This window comes from Salvia hispanica, chromosome 3 (assembly GCF_023119035.1).
Source record: "Salvia hispanica cultivar TCC Black 2014 chromosome 3, UniMelb_Shisp_WGS_1.0, whole genome shotgun sequence".
Classification (NCBI taxonomy): Eukaryota; Viridiplantae; Streptophyta; class Magnoliopsida; order Lamiales; family Lamiaceae; genus Salvia; species Salvia hispanica.
Window position 1 is genome coordinate 43,737,868 of NC_062967.1, and position 23,372 is coordinate 43,761,239.

Below are 23,372 nucleotides of genomic sequence, written 5' to 3' on the forward strand. Positions count from 1 at the left end.
CTAATTAGAAAATTTATTTGATTTTATCTCTATATCTGCTAAATTAGAAAATTTAATATTTTGACTTTATCTTATATCTACTGAATCAGAAAATTTATATTGCTCTTATCTTTATATCTGCTGAATCAGAAAATTTATACCATTTTTGACTTGCTAATACCACTCAAATAATAAACTTTCCCTTTTATTTTATATTTATATTATATTTTTATTTGGAACTTAATTAAAGTTTGAGTATTAAGAATCTTTTAAAAAACTGAACTGTACATTGAATTTCTATAATGTGTAGGATCCTTAGTACACAAAGTAATTGAATGAGCATTATCATTTATTGAAGAAATTATGTACAATTGTTCCATAAAAAGAGTCGCATTTTGTCATTTTATTTCGTTATCACATAAAAGTCACATTTCACTTTTACTATAAAATAGGCCTTATATTCTCATTTCGTTATTTCCACTCATATATTATTATAAAATTAATACTCCTTCCGTCTTACTTAAGATGACTCACTTTCCTTTTTTGTTTGTCATAATCAAGATTATTCATTACTAAAAATAGAAACATTTTATCTCTACTTTATTCTCTCTCTACTTTACACACAAAATAAAGTTGCATAAAATCTCGTGTTACTCAAAGAAAGGGTCATCTTCCTTGGGACGGGGAGAGTGTATATATACAAATGGAATACCATAGACATAGTCCAGTAACTTATTCAACCTACTGTTTTTTTTTTATATTTCTTAAAATTTTTGTTCATACCAAATATGATTCTTATTATGGAACACTATCAAAAAATTGGAAACAAACTCCGTAAAATGAAAAGAATTGACTTGGAGTATTACTTCCTCGAAATTTCTAAATATTGATATATTCATATATCGGTAGTATGTATTTATTATTTCTTGTTATTGTAGATGTAATGCGAATATGTAACGATTTGTTTTGAAGCAAGAAGTAGTATGTAACACTTGTAAGAAAAATTATTGGTCATATGTATTTATTATTTCTTGTCATTGTAGATGTAATGCAAGTATATATAACGATTTGTTTTGAAACAAGAAGCGTGTAACACTTGCAAAAAATATTATTTTGTTTACCAAGATTTTTTTTTCTAGATTTATTGTATATCATCGTACTGCTGGCAATCACATAATCTGGATATCAATTGATTAACTTTCTCAAACTTCAAGGCATTTTCTGGGTTGGGCTGTTTTCAATTTAGTCCAATCGGACTATTAATTTGATGAACAACCGGTGGTTAAAAATGAAATTAATAGTATAGGATGTGTTCAACTTTCATGATATACTATGATTTGGGCTTCATTCTTAGCTATTTCTATGGTTCATAGTCCCGATTCAAAATATAATGGCCCAAGATAATTTGTTAGGCCCGCACTATTCATAACATGTTTGCTAAGAATTAAATCAATAATGGGGAGACCTCTTTTACAAAATTACCCCCAAGAAATATAGAAAAGACAGATGAGTGTTTTGATCCATTAACCTGAAAGTAGAAATATTAACTTCACCAAATACAACCCAAATCTTTCCAAAAAACTTATATGCTAGAAAATGTTATTTTAGAAATTTTATAGTAATATACAAATATCAATTTCAGCTCTTCCAAAATTATATTTTGCACCTGCCAATGCACATGTTTATTCCATATTTTAAGAGCTTACATATCCAATTTCCCATTGAAGGCCATAGTGAATGTACATGCCATAACGAAAAACACAACTTCTAAATGCTTTGCAAATGTAAATAAGTGAGAAACATATCTGCTTGCGATCTAGGCACTAAAATAACAAAGCATCACCATTATTATAGAGTTTTGAAGTAGTAATAAAAAGACAAATAGATTATTGAAACTGAATTCCTCGTATTGTAAATTATGCAGTTTTAGGTTTTAGTGGTTCATAAACCTAGGAAGGATTTCATATCTTCCTTCAACTTTTGAGGAGTAGTAAATTCATCGCTGCTAGTGTACACATAAGAAGCAGCCTTACACGTCTCCACAAATATATCTCTGCATCTTCTCGGCAAAATTGTTCCCTTTGTGTACACAATTTGCATTAATTTTCTCCTGTGATTTTCAACTATTTCTTTTATCTCTGCAATAGCTTCCTCTTCAGTAATGCCTCTTCCGTCGGCTAGTAGAATGCTCATACAGTTGTTTCCTTTATTCTCCTTGCGTTCCTTCTATAAAATGAATCTTACTTCTATTTTTCATGTTTCTCAAAGTTAATTACAACAATAAGTCTCCACATATTTTGAAAATTTTTTATTTTTATTTTTATTTATTAAATATTTTAAAGGTGAGAAGAGAAAGCTTACCTCAAAACTGCAGACGTCGTTGATAAGGCGGATAATGATTGAGACATGCCTAGACAAATCAGTACATTCTTCACTCATGAGCATCTCATCGGACAACTTTACGCCGATGAATAACAAGGCCATGAGAACTACGATTTTTCCGGAAACTGATAACCACGATGTAGACATGTACTCATCCAAGCTTTGTTGCGAGCCATTGCTCCACGCATCTAATTCTACCTTGAATGATGATACTACTTCAACCCACTGCACTTGGAACATATAACTATCAAACCACCAAAAACTGAACTAGAAAAACCAAAAATAAAAAAAGAAGAAGATAATTTTCTATACTCAACATAAAAAAATACTATCGTATTAACCAATTAACATATCTAAACAATTATAATCTACGTAGTATCATAATATTAATAAATATGAATCACCGCAAAGTTTATTTTAGGTACAATATATTATATATTATATATGTAATATAAAGAATAAATTCGGTTTTCGATTTTTATATATTCGAATCTAAAAACCAAAATTTGCCAAATAATTAAACCAACCCGAACTAAAACCTAAATAAAACCAAACCAAGTTTCAAATTTTGGTTTAGTTCGGGTTGGATGTTTAGTTTTAGGGTATTTTTTATAATGTCAGATGTTAATCCGCCTTGAAAATTGTGCTTACCATTCCAACTATAAATTCTTTGGTACTACGTCCTTGTGCTACACTAGCCATCACTGCCAATTCGTTTACTGTATTGTACAGTGCTGTGAAAATGATCTCAACTTCCATTGATTCGTATTCTGCACTCGCCTTTTCTTTCCATCTGTTTTGTTCATTGTATAAATGATGAACAAGTAGGAAACTGAAAAATATTACTAGTAATTTTTAATTTCCCTAGAGAGAGACATTTAGTGACATGATAGATTGATAAAATATGGAATTAAACATGTTTAAATCAATCAATTCATAAGAATATACGATTGAATAGCTGGGATTATTTTTAGCACTTCAAGATTTTACTTGGATTAAATTGCAAGAAATTAAGCTTACTCGTTGACTAATTCAAGAATGTTGTAGCACTCTTTTCTTGAACCACCATAGTCGAAAAAATCATCGATAAGGGTTGCAAGCACAGTTGTTTTGGTAAAGGCTAGACGAGCATGAGCAGACGTAGCACAATCATCGATGACTAATGAAGCCAGAAAATAAGAAATGAATACTACTTGTCTTCCAAACTTCAAAGTGTCCAGTCTACAATCTGCATACCACCTACATAATTTGGTTAATTCATGCAACAATTTTATGCTTATACTTTATATAAACATAAATAAAACTATACATAAACATAAAGTACATTGCCATGGTCATCATACCTTTGCAGTTGTTGAAGTTCTTTGTGGTACTGAGCTTGGCAAATAGTGAAATCTTGCATCGCCAATGCTACAAAATCTTCATTGCATATATTTGAGAATCTGTTGAAAAAATAAAACAGAGCATGATTCACTTTTAAGGTAAATTTATCATGAAAATTAAAGGAAAGAAAATACAAAAGAGCTTTGAGTGGAAGTCCAAGATGTCCAAATTGATATTGTAACAAGTAAAGTATCTATTAACATAAAAAAAAGTAAACTATAGGAGTATTAATTAGTAATATAAAAAGGCAAAATATATACACTTTGGGTAAATTCTTATCCTTGAGAGTTGAGAAGGAAGATTGTAGCCTAGTTCGCATGAAAGGTTAGAACTATGACGAAAATTCCCCTTTTTTCACAACTCATGACAATCTAGATCGATACACACTACAAAATCCATGGGTTCCATCCTAAAACCAATTCGTGATAAGAGGAGAGACACACGAGACTCATATTTGTATACTATTAAGTTTCAAATAGCCAACATACATAAAACATAAACATATACCTCCAATAAAGCAACTTCAATAAATTGGATGTTGTTACAATATTGCATACCTAGTTTTAAGTCTCAGAGCTTGATAATGACTCATGTCATATAGGTCAAGGTTTCGTCTAACTCCCAGCCTTATTGGTATGCCATGGTAGTTATTCATGTAGAATTCCACCTTGAATTTATGAGAGAAGATTAGTCTAAACTTAATCTTATCAGTGAATCAAAGCATATGAACTCACCAATTTGTGCAATTTCTTGTCAGGAATGGATTTACTATGCAACTGGTGGTTGAGAAAAGTGGTAGTCCAACCAAGTATATTCACAAGACACCTCTCTTCTTCGTCTATTCTCTCATGCGCTGCTCTGTAAAGCTCGATAACCATCGCCACGTCAACTGTTTGCTGGCTAACGCCATCTTGATTATCATATGGTGCAAGTTCCTCTATGAAGTGCACAAAATGAATGAATTGTTGTATACTATATTATAATGTATTTTAATGAATTGTTTCTACCTGAGGAAATTTCATATCCTTTAACTCGCAAAAGTCTAAATGCCATTGCATGAGTAGTAACATTGGAAAACATAATTTTGTGTTTTTGTTGCCACAACCTGTTTGATCATGGAAATCAAACCAATAATATAGAAGATGGTAATAAAACAAAGTAAAAGATGAAAATAAAAAACCATTAGACAACAGAATATGGAAGCACAAAATCAATTCTTTACTTACATGTATGTGCTTTCTAGGATAGTATCGATTTCGGATTGGAAGTAACGGTCGGGTCCCAACCTTTGAAGGGTGTCAATTACACACAGATTAGATGGTATATGAACAATTGCAGTTTCCAATGAATCGTTGATCTTCTCTTTTATATTTTGCATCAAGTCCTACAAGAATGCAACGGTACGTATAAGAGCATCTCCAATGCCAGCTAGCCAACCAGCTAGCCGAATCGCGTCGCTAGCCGGTCGGCTAGCCAAACCATTGGAGTAGGCCAGCGGGAAATCGGCCAAAATTTCGGCGTGGGCTAGCCGATGGCGTGGTGCTGGCCGATGCGCTGGCCGCCATTGTGGCGTGCCGATCGGCCAGCGATCGGCCAGCCCTATTTTTTAATTTTTTTTTAATTTTTGAAAAACTATATAAACGCGATTTTCTCTATCTCTAAATTTCTATACAAGAGCAACATCTAGCGATGGACAACAACAACTAGCCCAATACAAAATTAAGACCTAAAACAGAAACATGTCATACCGTCGGGCCGGGGGCGCAGAGGCCCCGGACCCCCATGGCAAGGGGGCGTCGCCCCCCTTGAACCCCTGACTCGCTGACCGGGCAGCGAGACCCCCGTTCGGCTAGCGACAAACTATAACAGATTGAAGGCATACTAACTTTTTAAATGTATTTTTTTAATAAATTAGTGAGGAGTAGAGTGGGGCGGTGGCTCGTGTGTGGAAGCCCGGATTTTTTTTATTATGTAATTTTTTTTTATTTTTAGTTAATGTACTTTTTTTTATTTAAATAAAATTAATGAATTTTTCCGTATATGTCTCGTAAATTTAATTCGGTAATTTAATCGTAATTTTAATTTCGTAAACGTAGTATATTTTGAATTATTTTTATTGCAATTGGCCTATGGCTGGCCTAAATCTGATGTGGCAGGTGGATTTTTAGTGCTGCTAACGTGGCAGGGAGAGAGAGTGGCTGGCCTATGGCTGACCTATTTGCATTGGAGATGCTCTAAGTCCATTTTGGTCTTTGGGAATTTTCATTATCTTCTAACAGAAAAATTTATAGTGCATAATAAAAATAAGGGTATATGTCAATTTTGGTCCTAAACATATCACCAAAATAAAACATTCGTGCTTTGAAAAATAAGTCCATAATAAATGAAAATGTGGACGAAGTAGTCTTTTTTTACGGTTCTCTCAAAAAACTAACGGTCAACACTAATTGCACAGTGGCATGACCATTAGCTTTTTTTTACGGAACTGTCAAAAGAGGACCACTCCGACAAAGATCTCATTTATTATGGACTTGTTTTTCAAAAAGTGAAGTTTTGGACCAAATTCGTATTTTGATCATATATTTTGAAACAAATTTGACCTTTACTCTAAAAGTAATTATACGTACTTGTCCTTTCATTTATATAACTGAAACAAGATAATGATTTAGGAACTTACTATTGTAGTAAGGCTGCATCTAAAGGTGAGGGATGACTTATTGCCGGTAACCGGAAATCCATGGCCTGTGAAAATACAAGATGTATTTATTTACTACCCAATAAACATAATCAAGCATGCATTTATCAATAAACATATAAAGTGCTGACGTGGAAAAGTATTCCTCAAACTTCCAACTCTGGAGCCGGAGAAAGGGGTGACCAAGGCGAGCGACATTTTCAGTTCCGGCGGGAAGGTGGAGGATTGCGGTGGCGCCGTTGGTTGCCGGTGCCTCTATATATATTTAAGATGTAGCAACAGTCATATATAGATGTTCCGAATTATAGTGATTTGAATTTTTTATTCTTTCAACATTTTGTTATGCATTCCTCCTCTCGGCTTATACTCTCCGTCTGCATGATTACTAATTCGACATGAGATTTTATGTAGTGTTATTTTGTGCGTTTAGTAGAGAGAATAAAGTAAGAGAATGAAAAAAAATAGAAAGAGTAATTTTCTATATTTAGAAATGTGTCATTTAGAATCGGATATTCCAAAAAGGACAAAGAATAAGGGATGAATGAAAATAATAAAGAGTAAAGGTAAAAAATGGTCCTAAACATATGCTCATTTTACGATTTTGTTTCCAAACATTATGTTTTGAATTTTTACATCTCAAACATTTCAATTCAGATCGCAAACGGTCCAAAATTGACGGTTCCGTTAAATTGTAACGATCAATTAACAGCTTAATTTGGTCAAAATCGATTTTAAAGGCGTTGACTATTAAAACTTAACGGAACTGTCAATTTTGGACCGATTGTGATCCGTTGAAATGTTTGGGATGCAAAAGTTCAAAACATAATGTCTGGAATCAAAATCGTAAAATAGGTATATATTCAGGATTAATTTTAGCCATTACTCAATAACAAATATAGACAATTAATGGGAAACGGCTATATTAAATAAGTGAATTTTACATTGGCGTACTATTTGAGTTTGACTTAGTGGGCTATAAGCAAAACAAAATTTGGTGGTTATCAAACTTTGTTGTTAGCTGCACAAGCATTTATGTTGAGATAATTCACGAGGGCCATATTCGTGTACAATAAAGCTATGCTGCCACTGGCTAGCCATATAAAAATATATAAAAACATTATTCAAAAATTAAGAAAATTAAATCAAGTTGTTAATGCATAGCCCATAGGTATCCACACATACATCATCTCTAGCTTTGTAAAATAGATTCCTCAAATGTTTCTTTTAATATACTTCCTCGGTCCACGATATTTATAACATACACCATCAAGTTGTTAGTGCATAGGTATCTACGATATTTACTAGATTCCTCAAGTGTTTCTATTAATATAATTCTTCGGTCCACGATTATAAGTCTACATTTGATATAAAACAAATTTAAGAAATATAGCAATTTATGAGTAGAAAAATATTAGTGGATGATGAGTTCTATTTTTATAATTTATTTTATAATAAAATATGAGTTAGATAAAATAAAGTTAATGAAATATGAGGTCTACTAATAAAAATTGTAAAATGTAAATGAGACATTTATTGATGGACGGATGAAAATGTCAAAATTGGACATCTGTGGTGGATGGATGGAGTATTATTTAGTTTGATTGATAAGATAATACACACTAAAATAGATGTAAATATACTTCCTCTATTCCACCGAAGACATTTTCCTTTTTAGTTTATCTCAACTAAACATGACAAATGTCTGAAAAATAGAAATAATTTTATCTCTATTCCCCTTTCTTATTTTATATTCTCTCCACTTAACACAGAGAATAAATTAAGTTGCATAAAATTTTATACCAGTCAAAGAAAGAGTATCTATGGAGGTATATAGATGGTACCACACACAAAAACTCTTATATCTAGCTTACACCATAACAACTATTAATATGACATAACAAAATACTGATCAAATAACAAAAGTTACTATAAAAATGTAAAATTAGATATTTCTTGGATATATACTAGCAATTGGTTGTTCAGATGTCGCGATTAGATTGCTTGATACGATTGCACTTTTGGAATAATTGGGTGAATAATTGCATAAAGCTTGCTATGATGAATAATAGAAAATAACGGAGAATGAGTAAAATCTGTAGAGCGAAAGCGTACCTAGACCCATAACGAATTGGAAGGCGGAATTGCTTTGCAGCGGCTATGGATCTTCCAAACAATCAGAGACGTCCTTCACAATAGTCTCTTCCAAACAATCAGAGACGTCCTTCACAATAGTCTGTCAAGAGAATATAGAGATATTGAACGTTTTTCTGACGTCTAGGGACTATAAGCCTAGCTTATAAATTATAAGCCCCTTTATTTTCTATTCGTTACCCCATCAAATAAAAAATCACATATGGTATCTATGTTTATTTCCATAATAAATAAATATACTTTTAATCCACATTAAATCTTTATAGAATCATTTAATTGGACAACTAAAATATAACTATACATGTTAAATTAATTACGTGGAAGTCTAAATTTTTAACCAACACCACCAAGTGGGAAGTAAAATATTAAACGAATATAGATAAAAGTAAAATATTAAACGCACCACCAATTGGGAAGTAAAATATTAAACGAATATAGATAAAGTCAGAAACGCAAGGCCATCAAAATAAATCGCAAATTATCATATTGTAGAAAGGCAAACTAAGTTTGGCTCAAAGAAGTCACAACAATGTAGGTGTGAAACAAAATTCAATGTCGTTGCAATATGTTTATTTACGTATATAAAACAATGTTGATGTCACTCATAACCTGCAAGTGATCTTAACCTATATTCCTCTATCACAACTAATTTAAGTCAAAAAATTTGAACAGATTAAGAAGTTATATTGAAAAATAAAAAAAAGGAATAAAGTTGAAAAGATAAAATAATTGTAAATAATATGAATAATTGAATGTTTTATTATTTATCAGAAAAGGAAATAACTTAATTTAATTGAGGTGTCTCAAAAAAGAATATAACTCAACTTAATAGAAACGAAACGAATGAGTAATCTTACGCTAGTACTATATTATTTTGATATTTTAGTATTCCATCATAGCATATGAAATATTACTAGTAGACGAATGAGTAATCTTACACTAGTATATTATTTTGATATTTTAGTATTCCACCATAGCATATGAAATATTACTAGTGGATCACTAGTAGATCATTTATTAGTAATTGGTTGGCCGTCCAAAATTAAATGTCAATACTTTTGGTGGAACGACTGGCTAAGTATACTATTTTAAAACATTAAACATTTGTATGCTAACCAACCATCAATGTTATTGTATTACTTCGCTCTTGTTTTGAATCCTTGTTGTGACTATATTATTGTTATTTGTCTCTGTCCATAAAAATATATTCGCTCCATTTCATAGAAGATAACTCTATTCTTAGGCAATACAAAATTTTATATAATTTTATTTTGTGTGTTAAGTGGAGAAATTAAAGTAAGAAAAAGAGAATAAAGTAAAAATAAAAATTATTTTCATTTTTAATAATGAGGTCATCTTAATTGGAACAAACCAAAAAAAAATGAGTCATTTTCAGTGGGACGGAGAGAATAGTTTACTTTTTTTTTCAATATTAAATTGTCTATTAAATACTCCCTCCGTTCCATAGTAATAGGGACGTTTTTCCATTTCCGCCTGTTCCATAGTAATTGAGTCATTTCTCTTTTTAGTAAAAGTCAACACATTTTTCCACACCTACTTTACTCTCTCTTACTTTTTTCTATCTTCATCTCTCTACCTTTTTCATTTTCCACTTTATTCTCTCTTTACTTAACTCACCTAACACAATTTTTCTTAATCTCCACGCGGAAAAGTTTTGCCTCCATTACTATGAAACGGAGGGAGTATAAGTTTCTATCTTTTACAAGGTGAATTTCATTTAACTAACACTACTTTAATCGTTTTCCTCTTAACTTTTTTTTTTTCAATTTTACATTAATACTGACCATCAAAACTATTTTTAATGGTAAAAAGAAGTATAGAAACCCATGTTTAAATAAAAATGTAGAAATAGCTTTCGCAAAACTAGTGTATCGTAAGATTCATAGTGGTTTTTGTCCATGTCTTGTGTGTTGTGACATAAGAACGTGGGAGGCAAATTTTTTTAGTCTAAGAACGTGGGAGCGTGGGGGCTGGGAGGGCAGTTGTAACGGCAAATATCAATGACAATTGCTCTGGGGGGTTCGACTTGAACTCGTTTAGCGATTAGGCAGGCATGTATAACGTTTTGGGTACTACCGATACCGGTTCGTCGCCGGGCACCCAAGGCTCGACAACTCCGCCGGTGTACCAACCACCACATTTTGATGTGGATGCATACTATCGTCCCTCCCCCAGAGGTGCGGGCAATCGCCGGGATTATTCCAAATTCCGGAGAATTTTCCGGATGAACGCACTTAGGAATACCGGCCGATAGGTGGACGCTCTGCCAGGATCGGCGTCAATGCCGAGGTGGCCGAGGAGGAAGAGGGCGACGACGAGGTTGTGGTGGACGGCGGCCGTCATCCATACAACCAAAAAGAGACGTTGGCTCTGTACGACGCTTGGATCACCGTCTCGTACGATCATGTCGTCGGGAATCAACAAACCAGCTTGTGTTTCTGGAAAAAAGTCACCGAACTTTACAACGCACGAAGGCCGAAGAAGACCTTTGCCCGCAACGTGAAAAATGCTCCGCGGTCATTGGGACCGATGCGACAAAGATGTCAAAAAATTTTGCGCGATATACATGGTAGAAGAGGCGAATTACCAAAGCGGAGCCAGTGGAGCCGACATTCTGAGAGAGGCGTTGCGGGTGTTTAAAGACGACGTCGGTAAAGATTTCAAGTATGTCGATGTTTGGTCGCAAGTCCACCACCTTGAAAGATGGGCTGGCGGTGTCCAGTCGGGCTCGAGATCGCAACGCACGAAGCACACAGCGCGTGGCCAATACTCGTCTAGTGAGGGCGGCTCAGGCAACACCTCACAAGAGGGCACGTCAACCGATGATGCAGGGGGGTCTTCCGGTTCACGACGTCGGCCACAAGGGACCAAGGCGGCGAAGGCGGCTAGAGCGAGGGGGAGGGGTAGGGGCCGCGGCGAATCAAGCCAGGCGGGCTCGGGCTCGGGCTCCGGTACGGGCTCGAACACCCTAATGTCCATGTACCTGCTCGCCACGATGGCTGACACTTCAAAAATGAGTCCTCCCCAATTCGAAGCCCATATGGGCGGCATTGAGCATATGAAAGCTCAACTTGGTATTCAGTCTCGATTTAACTTGGGTGCACCGCCACAGACTTCGGGGGATGATTCGCCGGCGGAGTAGTTTTTATAGTTTAATTTAGAGTATTTTAATTATGTATTTTTAATTTTTTTTAGGATTTTAATTATGTATTTTTTTTTATTTTTAGGATTTTAAATTATGTATTTTTTATTTTTTAGGCCTTTAATTTGTCATTTTTATTTTATTTAATGAAGTGTGTTTTTATTAATTGAATTTTTTGGAATTAAAAATAAAAAATAAAATTGAATGAATAGTTAAGGGATGAGATGGTTAAGAGATGGAGGGATGCAGGTGTTGTCTCTTAGTTAAGAGATGGGCTGAAAAGTACAGTGAGGCCCATGAATAGTTAAGGGATGAGATGGTTAAGGGATGAATAAGAGATGGTGTTGTGGATGGCATAAATACCTGCAAGTATACAAAGTAGGAATAGTATAGCTAAAGGTCAGTATCAGATATCGATTTCGGGAAAAACAATCAGAGACTCTCTACCTTCTACTAAGCTTCATTCACTATTTGAAAAACCGAAACTTTTGGAGATTTTGAAAACTAAAAACAAGTTGAAAGCAAATAAACAACTAATGCAAATAATTAAAGAGGTAAAATATGAGAGATAAGAGAATTCCGTGGATGTGCGTTCACAGTTATGGTTATCCAAATTTCAACTATAATAACCTAGCACAGTTTATACTTCGATAGAACGAGTCACTTAAGTTTTTCCCATGCGGCACAAACGTAGATTACTAACACTAGGGTTGTGAATTCTAGATTAGACTCTAACTATCAAAGTCTCATTCCAATAGATTAGATTATAACTCCTTAAGTTCTTAAGACTCAAGCCCTCACAAAAGGTCCCTTCTCTCGAGTGCAGATAAACCTATGTGTTGTACTCGTTCCTTTTACAACGTAAAACTAGCTATCTCTCGATTAATCTAGTTAAACAGATATAGTTCTAAAGTTGGCCAGAAAAAATGACAATAAAAGCACAAGAACAAGCAAAACAATCACAAGAGCTAGGAAAAAGTTCATTTCAACAAATCAAAACATGTTCATAATAGATTTCACCAAAAATTCTACAAAAGATGTTTAACTATTCATAGACAAGTAGTAAAAACAAAAGTAGAAGTACTAGACATGAAAGAAATTGATAAAACCCAAGGTTGAATCTTCAATCTTTAGTCTTCTCTTGCCTGGATCTGCAGAGCTCCACTACAAAGTACTAGACATGAAAGCAAAACAATCACAAGAGCTAGGAAAAAGTTCATTTCAATAAATCAAAACATGTTCATAATAGATTTCACCAAAAATTCTACAAAAGATGTTCAACTACTCATAAACAAGTAGTAAAAACAAAAGTAAAAGTACTAGACATGAAGAAAATTGATAAAACCCAAGGTTGAATCTTCAGTCTTCTCTTGCCTGGATCTGCAGAGCTCCGCTCCAAAGGAAGATGCATGAATTATGTGTGGAAGATGGAATGGAAGAATGTGTAAAGGGGGAAGGATTGGAGGTTTTGAGATAAAGATTATGAATTAGGTTAAGAGATATTTTTAGGCTGTAAAAAGGTTTATTTTTGACAATTTTCGTGCCCTACAATAAATGGGAGAGATTTGGGCAACAATTTATTTTATTCCTTGAATTTCTGCCTAATTTCCATCAGCTTTGACTGCACTGCGCAATATTTGTAGAATGGTCATAACTTTCTCCATAAAACTCCGATTAAGATTTGCAAGGTATCCACGCGAAGCTCTTTCGAAGACGAAGAGAATGGTATTAATCACTGATTGGACTTCAATACTACCCCTAAACTCAGCTTGAACCGAGGCTGTTGCACCTTGGACTTTTTGCACCTTTTTCTGCCTGATTCTATCATTTCTCAACTAACACGTCAAAATACCAACATGCATAACATATTCAATTTAAGAAAATAATTTGCATGATTGACACTTAAAACAAATCAAATCTAGCCCTTACAAACATGCAAAATCTGTGTTTGTCACCTATACATTTTCAAAATATATTAAGGGCTGAGTACTTGTTGTACTCAGTGGACACATGTTAAAATATATCTTCATAAAAACTGGTTTTGTCAAGCCATCACTAAGTGAACCCAGGGTTTTATTGAAATGTCTGAGAACACTAAAATCATTTTCTCTTCAAATTGTGACTGCGCAGTAAATTTTCCCAAAAACTATACCATATCGGAACTTTTTTTTGGCGCCGGAAATGTGGCCACATTCCACGGTCACAACAACTGGCCAACTTAAAGGATGGCTCACGGTCCTTGGTGTACACTAGCCCGAGCAGTGAAGAATGTGTAAAGGGGGAAGGATTGGAGGTTTTGAGATAAAGATTATGAATTAGGTTAAGAGATATTTTTAGGCTGTAAAAAGGTTTATTTTTGACAATTTTCGTGCCCTACAATAAATGGGAGAGATTTGGGCAACAATTTATTTTATTCCTTGAATTTCTGCCTAATTTCCATCAGCTTTGACTGCACTGCGCAATATTTGTAGAATGGTCATAACTTTCTCCATAAAACTCCGATTAAGACTTGCAAGGTATCCACGCGAAGCTCTTTCGAAGACGAAGAGAATGGTATTAATCACTGATTGGACTTCAATACTACCCCTAAACTCAGCTTGAACCGAGGCTGTTGCACCTTGGACTTTTTGCACCTTTTTCTGCCTGATTCTATCATTTCTCAACTAACACGTCAAAATACCAACATGCATAACATATTCAATTTAAGAAAATAATTTGCATGATTGACACTTAAAACAAATCAAATCTAGCCCTTACAAACATGCAAAATCTGTGTTTGTCACCTATACATTTTTAAAATATATTAAGGGCTGAGTACTTGTTGTACTCAGTGGACACATGTTAAAATATATCTTCATAAAAACTGGTTTTGTCAAGCCATCACTAAGTGAACCCAGGGTTTTATTGAAATGTCTGAGAACACTAAAATCATTTTCTCTTCAAATTGTGACTGCGCAGTAAATTTTCCCAAAAACTATACCATATCGGAACTTCTTTTTGGCGCCGGAAATGTGGCCACATTCCACGGTCACAACAACTGGCCAACTTAAAGGATGGCTCACGGTCCTTGGTGTACACTAGCCCGAGCAGTGAAGAATGTGTAAAGGGGGAAGGATTGGAGGTTTTGAGATAAAGATTATGAATTAGGTTAAGAGATATTTTTAGGCTGTAAAAAGGTTTATTTTTGACAATTTTCGTGCCCTACAATAAATGGGAGAGATTTGGGCAACAATTTATTTTATTCCTTGAATTTCTGCCTAATTTCCATCAGCTTTGACTGCACTGCGCAATATTTGTAGAATGGTCATAACTTTCTCCATAAAACTCCGATTAAGACTTGCAAGGTATCCACGCGAAGCTCTTTTTAAGACGAAGAGAATGGTATTAATCACTGATTGGACTTCAATACTACCCCTAAACTCAGCTTGAACCGAGGCTGTTGCACCTTGGACTTTTTGCACCTTTTTCTGCCTGATTCTATCATTTCTCAACTAACACGTCAAAATACCAACATGCATAACATATTCAATTTAAGAAAATAATTTGCATGATTGACACTTAAAACAAATCAAATCTAGCCCTTAAAAACATGCAAAATCTGTGTTTGTCACCTATACATTTTTAAAATATATTAAGGGCTGAGTACTTGTTGTACTCAGTGGACACATGTCAAAATATATCTTCATAAAAACTGGTTTTGTCAAGCCATCACTAAGTGAACCCAGGGTTTTATTGAAATGTCTGAGAACACTAAAATCATTTTCTCTTCAAATTGTGACTGCGCAGTAAATTTTCCCAAAAACTATACCATTTCTGAACTTCTTTTTGGTGCCGGAAATGTGGCCACATTCCACGGTCACAACAACTGGCCAACTTAAAGGATGGCTCACGGTCCTTGGTGTACACTAGCCCGAGCAGTGAAGAATGTGTAAAGGGGGAAGGATTGGAGGTTTTGAGATAAAGATTATGAATTAGGTTAAGAGATATTTTTAGGCTGTAAAAAGGTTTATTTTTGACAATTTTCGTGCCCTACAATAAATGGGAGAGATTTGGGCAACAATTTATTTTATTCCTTGAATTTCTGCCTAATTTCCATCAGCTTTGACTGCACTGCGCAATATTTGTAGAATGGTCATAACTTTCTCCATAAAACTCCGATTAAGACTTGCAAGGTATCCACGCGAAGCTCTTTCGAAGACGAAGAGAATGGTATTAATCACTGATTGGACTTCAATACTACCCCTAAACTCAGCTTGAACCGAGGCTGTTGCACCTTGGACTTTTTGCACCTTTTTCTGCCTGATTCTATCATTTCTCAACTAACACGTCAAAATACCAACATGCATAACATATTCAATTTAAGAAAATAATTTGCATGATTGACACTTAAAACAAATCAAATCTAGCCCTTAAAAACATGCAAAATCTGTGTTTGTCACCTATATATTTTTAAAATATATTAAGGGCTGAGTAATTGTTGTACTCAGTGGACACATGTCAAAATATATCTTCATAAAAACTGGTTTTGTCAAGCCATCACTAAGTGAACCCAGGGTTTTATTGAAATGTCTGAGAACACTAAAATCATTTTCTCTTCAAATTGTGACTGCGCAGTAAATTTTCCCAAAAACTATACCATTTCTGAACTTCTTTTTGGTGCCGGAAATGTGGCCACATTCCACGGTCACAACAACTGGCCAACTTAAAGGATGGCTCACGGTCCTTGGTGTACACTAGCCCGAGCAGTGAAGAATGTGTAAAGGGGGAAGGATTGGAGGTTTTGAGATAAAGATTATGAATTAGGTTAAGAGATATTTTTAGGCTGTAAAAAGGTTTATTTTTGACAATTTTCGTGCCCTACAATAAATGGGAGAGATTTGGGCAACAATTTATTTTATTCCTTGAATTTCTGCCTAATTTCCATCAGCTTTGACTGCACTGCACAATATTTGTAGAATGGTCATAACTTTCTCCATAAAACTCCGATTAAGACTTGCAAGGTATCCACGCGAAGCTCTTTCGAAGACGAAGAGAATGGTATTAATCACTGATTGGACTTCAATACTACCCCTAAACTCAGCTTGAACCGAGGCTGTTGCACCTTGGACTTTTTGCACCTTTTTCTGCCTGATTCTATCATTTCTCAACTAACACGTCAAAATACCAACATGCATAACATATTCTATTTAAGAAAATAATTTGCATGATTGACACTTAAAACAAATCAAATCTAGCCCTTAAAAACATGCAAAATCTGTGTTTGTCACCTATACATTTTTAAAATATATTAAGGGCTGAGTACTTGTTGTACTCAGTGGACACATGTCAAAATATATCTTCATAAAAACTGGTTTTGTCAAGCCATCACTAAGTGAACCCAGGGTTTTATTGAAATGTCTGAGAACACTAAAATCATTTTCTCTTCAAATTGTGACTGCGCAGTAAATTTTCCCAAAAACTATACCATATCTGAACTTCTTTTTTTTGTGCCGGAAATGTGGCCACATTCCACGGTCACAACAACTGGCCAACTTAAAGGATGGCTCACGGTCCTTGGTGTACACTAGCCCGAGCAGTGAATCACTCCTCACTTAGACCCGAATTCGATTATAACATAAACTGGCTAGTAGGGTCGCTCCCTTTCTAGACAAACAAATAGACAATACTCAAAACAAAAATATGGAAAGGCAAAACATTCTATAAATTTAAATAACTGAAAGCAAGTTTGGCAAGAAGAAATTCAAGAGTAAGTTCGATGATACGAAGTCCGATCCAAATGGAGCCAAGGAGACTCGTTCTTGCCACTGGTGCAAGAAGTCCGACCTCATTAAGAAAGATTGCTTCGCTTGGAAAAGGAAGCAAGCTTCAGAAAAAGGGTCGAATTCTAATATTGTCTTTAGTGAAGATGATGGGGTACCAGAAGTCTTGAATGTGGTGGATACAACTGATGAGAACTCTTGGATCATGGATTTAGGGTGCTCTTTTCATATGAGCCCCAATATTGATTGGTTCCAGAATATGAAGCCGGGTAATGGAACAGTGCTCCTAGGGATTGATCAAGTTTGTCAGATCTAGGGGATTGGCAGTATAAAGTTGAGGATGCATGATGGATCTATTAAGATTCTCATTAAGGTAATATTCATACCTCAAATTAAAAGAAATCTTATTTCTCTTGAGACATTGGAACTTAAGGGATATTCATTCAATTCATCTGATGGGAGAATGATAGTTCACAAAGGATCAGAAGTGAAGATGGTGGCTAAGAGAATTAGGAGTCTATATTACCTTGATGCCACTGTCATACTTGGGGAAGCAAATGCCACTGTGGTGCAAGATTTGAAACTATGGCATTTTGAGGATGGGACATCCTGCAGAAGGAAGCCTCAGGCAAGCGGTGAAGAGGGGGCTGATCAATGGTGATACTGGGCAAAAGATGGATCAATGTGAAGATTGCATCAGAGGAAAAGCTAAGAAGCTGCCATTCCCAGCATGTAAACACCATATTTCTACCTCTCCACTAGACTATGCACACTCTAACTTGTGGGTACTTGCCCCTGTGAATTCTCTGGGAGAGGGGAGGTATTATATGTCGATCATAGATGATTATTCAAGGAAAGCTTGGGTTTATATCTTGAAAGAAAAGTCAGATGTTTTTTCTGTGTTTAAGAATTGGTGCAAGGAAGTGGAGTTGGAAAAAGGTTGTTCACTTAAGTGTTTTAGGACAGATAATGGTCTTGAATACCTATCTAAGGAATTTGATAGTTTCTGTAAAGAAAAGGGAATGAAAAGGCACAGAACAGTCTAACTAATCTCCAACAAAATGGCATTGTTGAGAGGCTAAAATAGGATATTGCTGGAAAGGGTAAGGTGTATGCTACTTTCATCAGGTTTAAAAAAGAAGTTCGGGGGGAAACAATTTCTATAGCTACTCATCTAATCAACAAGTGTCCTTCATCTAGTATAAATGGTGAAATTCCTGATGAGAAGTGGTATGGAAGTCAGGCTGATTATTCTAGACTCAGGTCATTTGGCTGAAGAGCCTTTGCTCACACTAGAGAGAGTAAACTGGATCCAAGGGCATTGAGGTGTGTAGTGCTTGGATATCAAAAAGGTGTGAAGGGTTGCAGATTATGGTGTTTGGAGCCCAAGAATCACAAGATAGTGGTAAGCAGGGATGTTGTATTAGATCAGATGCCTTGTTTCAAGAGTGACAAGAATGCTACTAGTGGATGATTTTTTTGAGGTGGAGTCTAGCGCCTGATTCAAGGGAAACCCTGGGTTCTGATACACCAGCCTGATGATGATCATGTGGGTGATCAACTGGTTGCTCCAGAATAGCAAGGGCAGGACCTAAGCGATTACTTATTAGCCAGAGATAGAGCAAGGAGAACTAATAGGAGGTTGCCAGCAAAATATCCAGATTGTGAAATGTTGTCTTTTGCTTTGGATGTAGCTGAGCAGATAGAATATTCTGAGCCAGCTACGTATTTAGAAGCAATTAGTGGACCAGAGAAGGAGAAAATGGATCAGTGCAATGAAAGATGAATTTGATTCTCTCATCAGAAATAAGACCTGGATCCTGGCCGATAAGGATGTGATGAGGAGAGTCATAAGCTGTAAATGGGTATATAAGAAGAAAATTGAAACTGCTGATCAAGAAAAGGTCAGGCTCATAGCTAGATTAGTTGCTCGGGGGTTCACTCAAGAAGAAGGGGTGGATTTTAATGAAGTATTTTCACCAGTTGTAAAGCACACCTCTCTTAGAATGCTCCTGGCTATGGTTGCACAAAAGGATTGGTTTCTAGAACAACTTGATGTTAAAACCACATTCTTAAATGGAGAGCTTGAAGAAACCATATACATGGCTCAACCCAAAGGTTTTGAAGTCCCTGGATTAGAGGACAAAGTTTGTATGCTTAAAAGAAGCATATATGGTCTGAAGCAAAGTTCAAGACAATGGTATAAGAAATTTGGAAAGTGCATGTACTGGCATGGCCTTAGAAAGTCTAAATATGACAATTGTGTGTATGTTAGAAGACAGAAGGGATCTTCTGACGTATATTTGCTGCTATATATGTTGGTGGCTGGACTTGACATTGGTGAGATCAGAAAGATCAAGGAGCAGCTGAAAGCTAATTTTGAAATGAATGATTTGGGTGAGGCTAGGAGGATATTAGGAATGGACATGATCAGGACAGAAAAAGAGGAAAGTTATGGATGTTCCAGTCAAACTATATCAGTAAGATCTTGAAGAAATTCAATATACAGAACATGAAGCCTACTGGAACTCCTCTAGCCCAACATTTCAAATTGTCTTGTGATCAAAGACCAAAGTCAGAAGAAGAAAAGGTGGAGATGAGTCTGATTCCCTACTCAAACATTGTAGGAAGCATCACGTATATAATGATTTGTACAAGGCTAGATTTGGCTTATGCTATCAGTGCTACAAGTAGGTATATGACAGATCATGGGAGGGAACACTGAAATGTTTTAAAGTGGACTCTCAGGTACCTAAAAGGAGCTGATAATCTGGAAATTTTATATGAGCATAAGTCAGAAAAAGAAGGGGATGCATTACATGGTTTTTGTGATTCAGACAATGCTACCAATCTGGATACAAGAAGATCTCAGACAGGGTATGTTTTCACTATCTATGGTTCAGCAATTTGCTGGAAGTTAGTGCTCCAAGATGTGGTTGCTTTGTCCACCACGGAAGCTGAATACATGGCTCTAACCCCAGCTGTGAAAGAGAGTAAATGGCTGAAAGGTTTGACATCAGATTTTGGGATAAATCAGCAAGCTATAACAGTCCATTGTGATAACAATGGGACAATATGTCTTGCTAAGCACCAGATGTTCCATGAAAGGTACAAGCATATAGATGTGACTTTAGTTTATTAGAGGTGGGGTGGAGAAGATTGATACAACTCACAATCCCTCGGATATGCTCACCAAGCCTTTGAGCAAGGAAAAGTTTGAATATTGTTTAAAGCTTTTAAACTTGATCCATGTTACTGGTTGTGCTGAATGATTAATCCAAGGTGGAGGTTTGTTAATTGATGAATTAACATTCAGCTCAAGAAATGAGCTCAGTGATAAGACCGTTGGAAGCTAGACATTACTTGGGATCAAGGCGCTTAATGTTTCCCTTCTGTTTGCCATAAGAGCAGCATGGACTTCGGCTAGGGTAATGGCTCTATCTTGACCATACAAGATCGCATCCCGCATATAATCATAGGAATTGAGCAAGGCGTTGAGGACCAATATTGCCTTATCTTGATCACTGATCTTCACATCTACGGCCTCAAGATCATCTATTGATTTCGCAAAGTCCTCCAATTGCTCAATAATTGATCTTTCTTCAGAGAAACTGTAAGAGTACAACCTCCTCTTCATGTAGAGGCGATTGGCTAACGATTTCGCCAAATAAACTTCATCCAGCTTCGCCAAGATCGCTACTGCTGTTTTCTGGTGTTGAACTTCCCTTAAAGCTTTATCACCAAGGCATAAAATCACGACGCTATGAGCCTTCAATTGCATCTCGTCGAACTTCGCCTGAGCCTTCTCATCGAGAGCGGGTGCCTTGCCCTTATCCTCAGGATCTGTCGGAGTCAAAACAGATGCAAGCCCCTGCTGCACAAGAACCGCACGCATCTTTATTTTTCAAAGACCGTAATCGTTCTTCCCCGTGAATTTCTCAGCCTCTAGCCTAGCGGCCATCATCTTCTCTTTCTTGATTTATCAAAATTTTCCACTGGACGGCGCCAATTGTTGGAATATCAATCAATCGAACACAATTGAAGAAACACGAAAGAGAGAGAGGAAGAACACACACACTGACAGAAAGTAGATCGTGTATTTCTTGATGTAAATGAATGAAGATTTTTCTCTAGTTACAACTATACATTTCTCAGATCCATATCCTTTATATCTCGCTGCAATACAACTCTAAAAGCAAGACAAATCCCTAACTAAAAGAATGAGCTAAACTGAATCAGTTGGAACTGCTCCTAACGGTCTTATCACTGAGCTCATTTCTTGAGCTGAATGTTAATTCATCAATTAACATACTTGAACAACTGTATAGTAACAGAAAGCCCACATAATAATGTAGGATAGAAAGTCCACCTCATTCGTTTAATTTCCTTAACATGAATTTCTCGCTTCGACCGTAGCTTGCAGAGATAATCTTTTTGGAAATATCACAGTATTATATACTAATTAGACTCAAGGACCAATCTAATTAATTAGAATGAATGCCAAATAATTAATTCCTTTTTTCACTTATCCGTTAAGAAATTTCTAAAACTCATATACTATTTGATGCTTCTTCTTGTATTAGTCTCGGATTCCATATTTAATTTGGCTCATGCTAGATTACTAAAATTTAATAATTAAATCTGGAATGATATAAATTTCAAAACTTGGCCAAGACTCCATTTTGTTTAAGCTTAAAAATAATTAAATCCGGAATTGGGTCTCACTTTCACTATGCATTGCACTCCCTATTTATTAGAAATGGGCTCAGATTATTTACACTACTCCTTAGCCCGAATAAATAAAATGCTAGCCTAAACAATAAAATCAAATGACCCACATATAAATACCCACTTAGGCAGGTTCTGGTTTCCGATTTATATATGCATGCTTGTACATATATGAAAGCAAAGAAAGATTCGGGATTTACCTTTTTGACGTCGGAAAAATGGTTGTTGGATTGGGGACTTGATCCTACAATTATTCGCAACTCTCCCTCGTCGTACTCCTCTATTCTATGTAGGTGTGAAAAGATTTTTCTTTTTGAAATGTTTGATTGTGATGGTGGCTGATTTTGGAAATGTTGGGGTTTATATACTTGTTATTTCCAGGCAAGTTGCTATCCAATCGGGGGGAGATTTAATTGCCTAAAATCTCCTCAAAGATCTAATTTGGATCTATTTGTTGATCTTACGGCTAAGAATGTGGTTTGAGAATTGAGGGAGCATATGAAGCTTTAATCTCTTGCATTAGCATTAAATGCCCACTTGGTTGAAATCTTCTAAAGGATTTGATTGGACGTGGAGGTAAATTTCCTTCCTTGATCATCCTGCACAAATCTGCGTATTAGATATGAGTTGATTTTCTCACATCCATTTCAAGATCTGCTCAACAATTATTTTCTTACATTCTCAAATTCTCACCTTTTGTAGGAAATAACATCCATTAAGGAACATATGCGATTCTCATTGATGTACCAGATTTACTTGGAGTACGAACATGACTGTTAAATTGGCTGCCCGAGACTTGCTCGTCTTTCTCCTTAATTGTAATAGACTAGGATATGCTTGTTTGCGATGTTAGACTTAATCGGGCATTCTATTCGGGTATCGGATATTACAAACTATTATCTGGATTTATTATTTGATTTCACTTTTAATTAATCGTGGTTAAAACAAACAACTTCTATTAATATCTTGTCTCAATTCTCATCTAACTCAAAGATCTCTTATTTTAAAATATAAAGGGACAGGTTTTTTTTTAACTTATCTATAACTATTTGTTGTTAAGCTAATACTACAAATAATAGTAATGTCTTAATGTTTTGGGATTGTTACACCACCTCATGTTTCCGTCGTCCAA

At 35.5% G+C, this 23,372-nt stretch overlaps 1 protein-coding gene across 2 annotated transcripts; it reads right to left on the minus strand.

The window, feature by feature from the left end:
* Positions 1-1,889: 1,889 nt before the first annotated feature.
* On the minus strand, positions 1,890-6,672 carry LOC125216457 (sclareol synthase, chloroplastic-like). 2 transcript variants are annotated; one of them, XM_048118169.1, is made up of 11 exons: positions 6,571-6,672; positions 6,422-6,486; positions 4,971-5,128; positions 4,752-4,849; positions 4,479-4,681; positions 4,302-4,411; positions 3,705-3,803; positions 3,382-3,600; positions 3,013-3,154; positions 2,341-2,586; positions 1,890-2,205 (listed from the first exon to the last, which is right to left on the minus strand). In XM_048118169.1, exons 1-11 carry the CDS (start codon positions 6,635-6,637, stop codon positions 1,921-1,923), a joined length of 1,692 nt encoding a protein of 563 aa, XP_047974126.1. In that variant the 5' UTR covers positions 6,638-6,672; the 3' UTR covers positions 1,890-1,920. The 2 variants fall into 2 exon arrangements, with proteins under 2 accessions (XP_047974126.1, XP_047974125.1); XM_048118168.1 differs by having other exon boundaries at positions 3,013-3,193.
* Between the last annotated feature and the right edge of the window lie 16,700 nt (positions 6,673-23,372).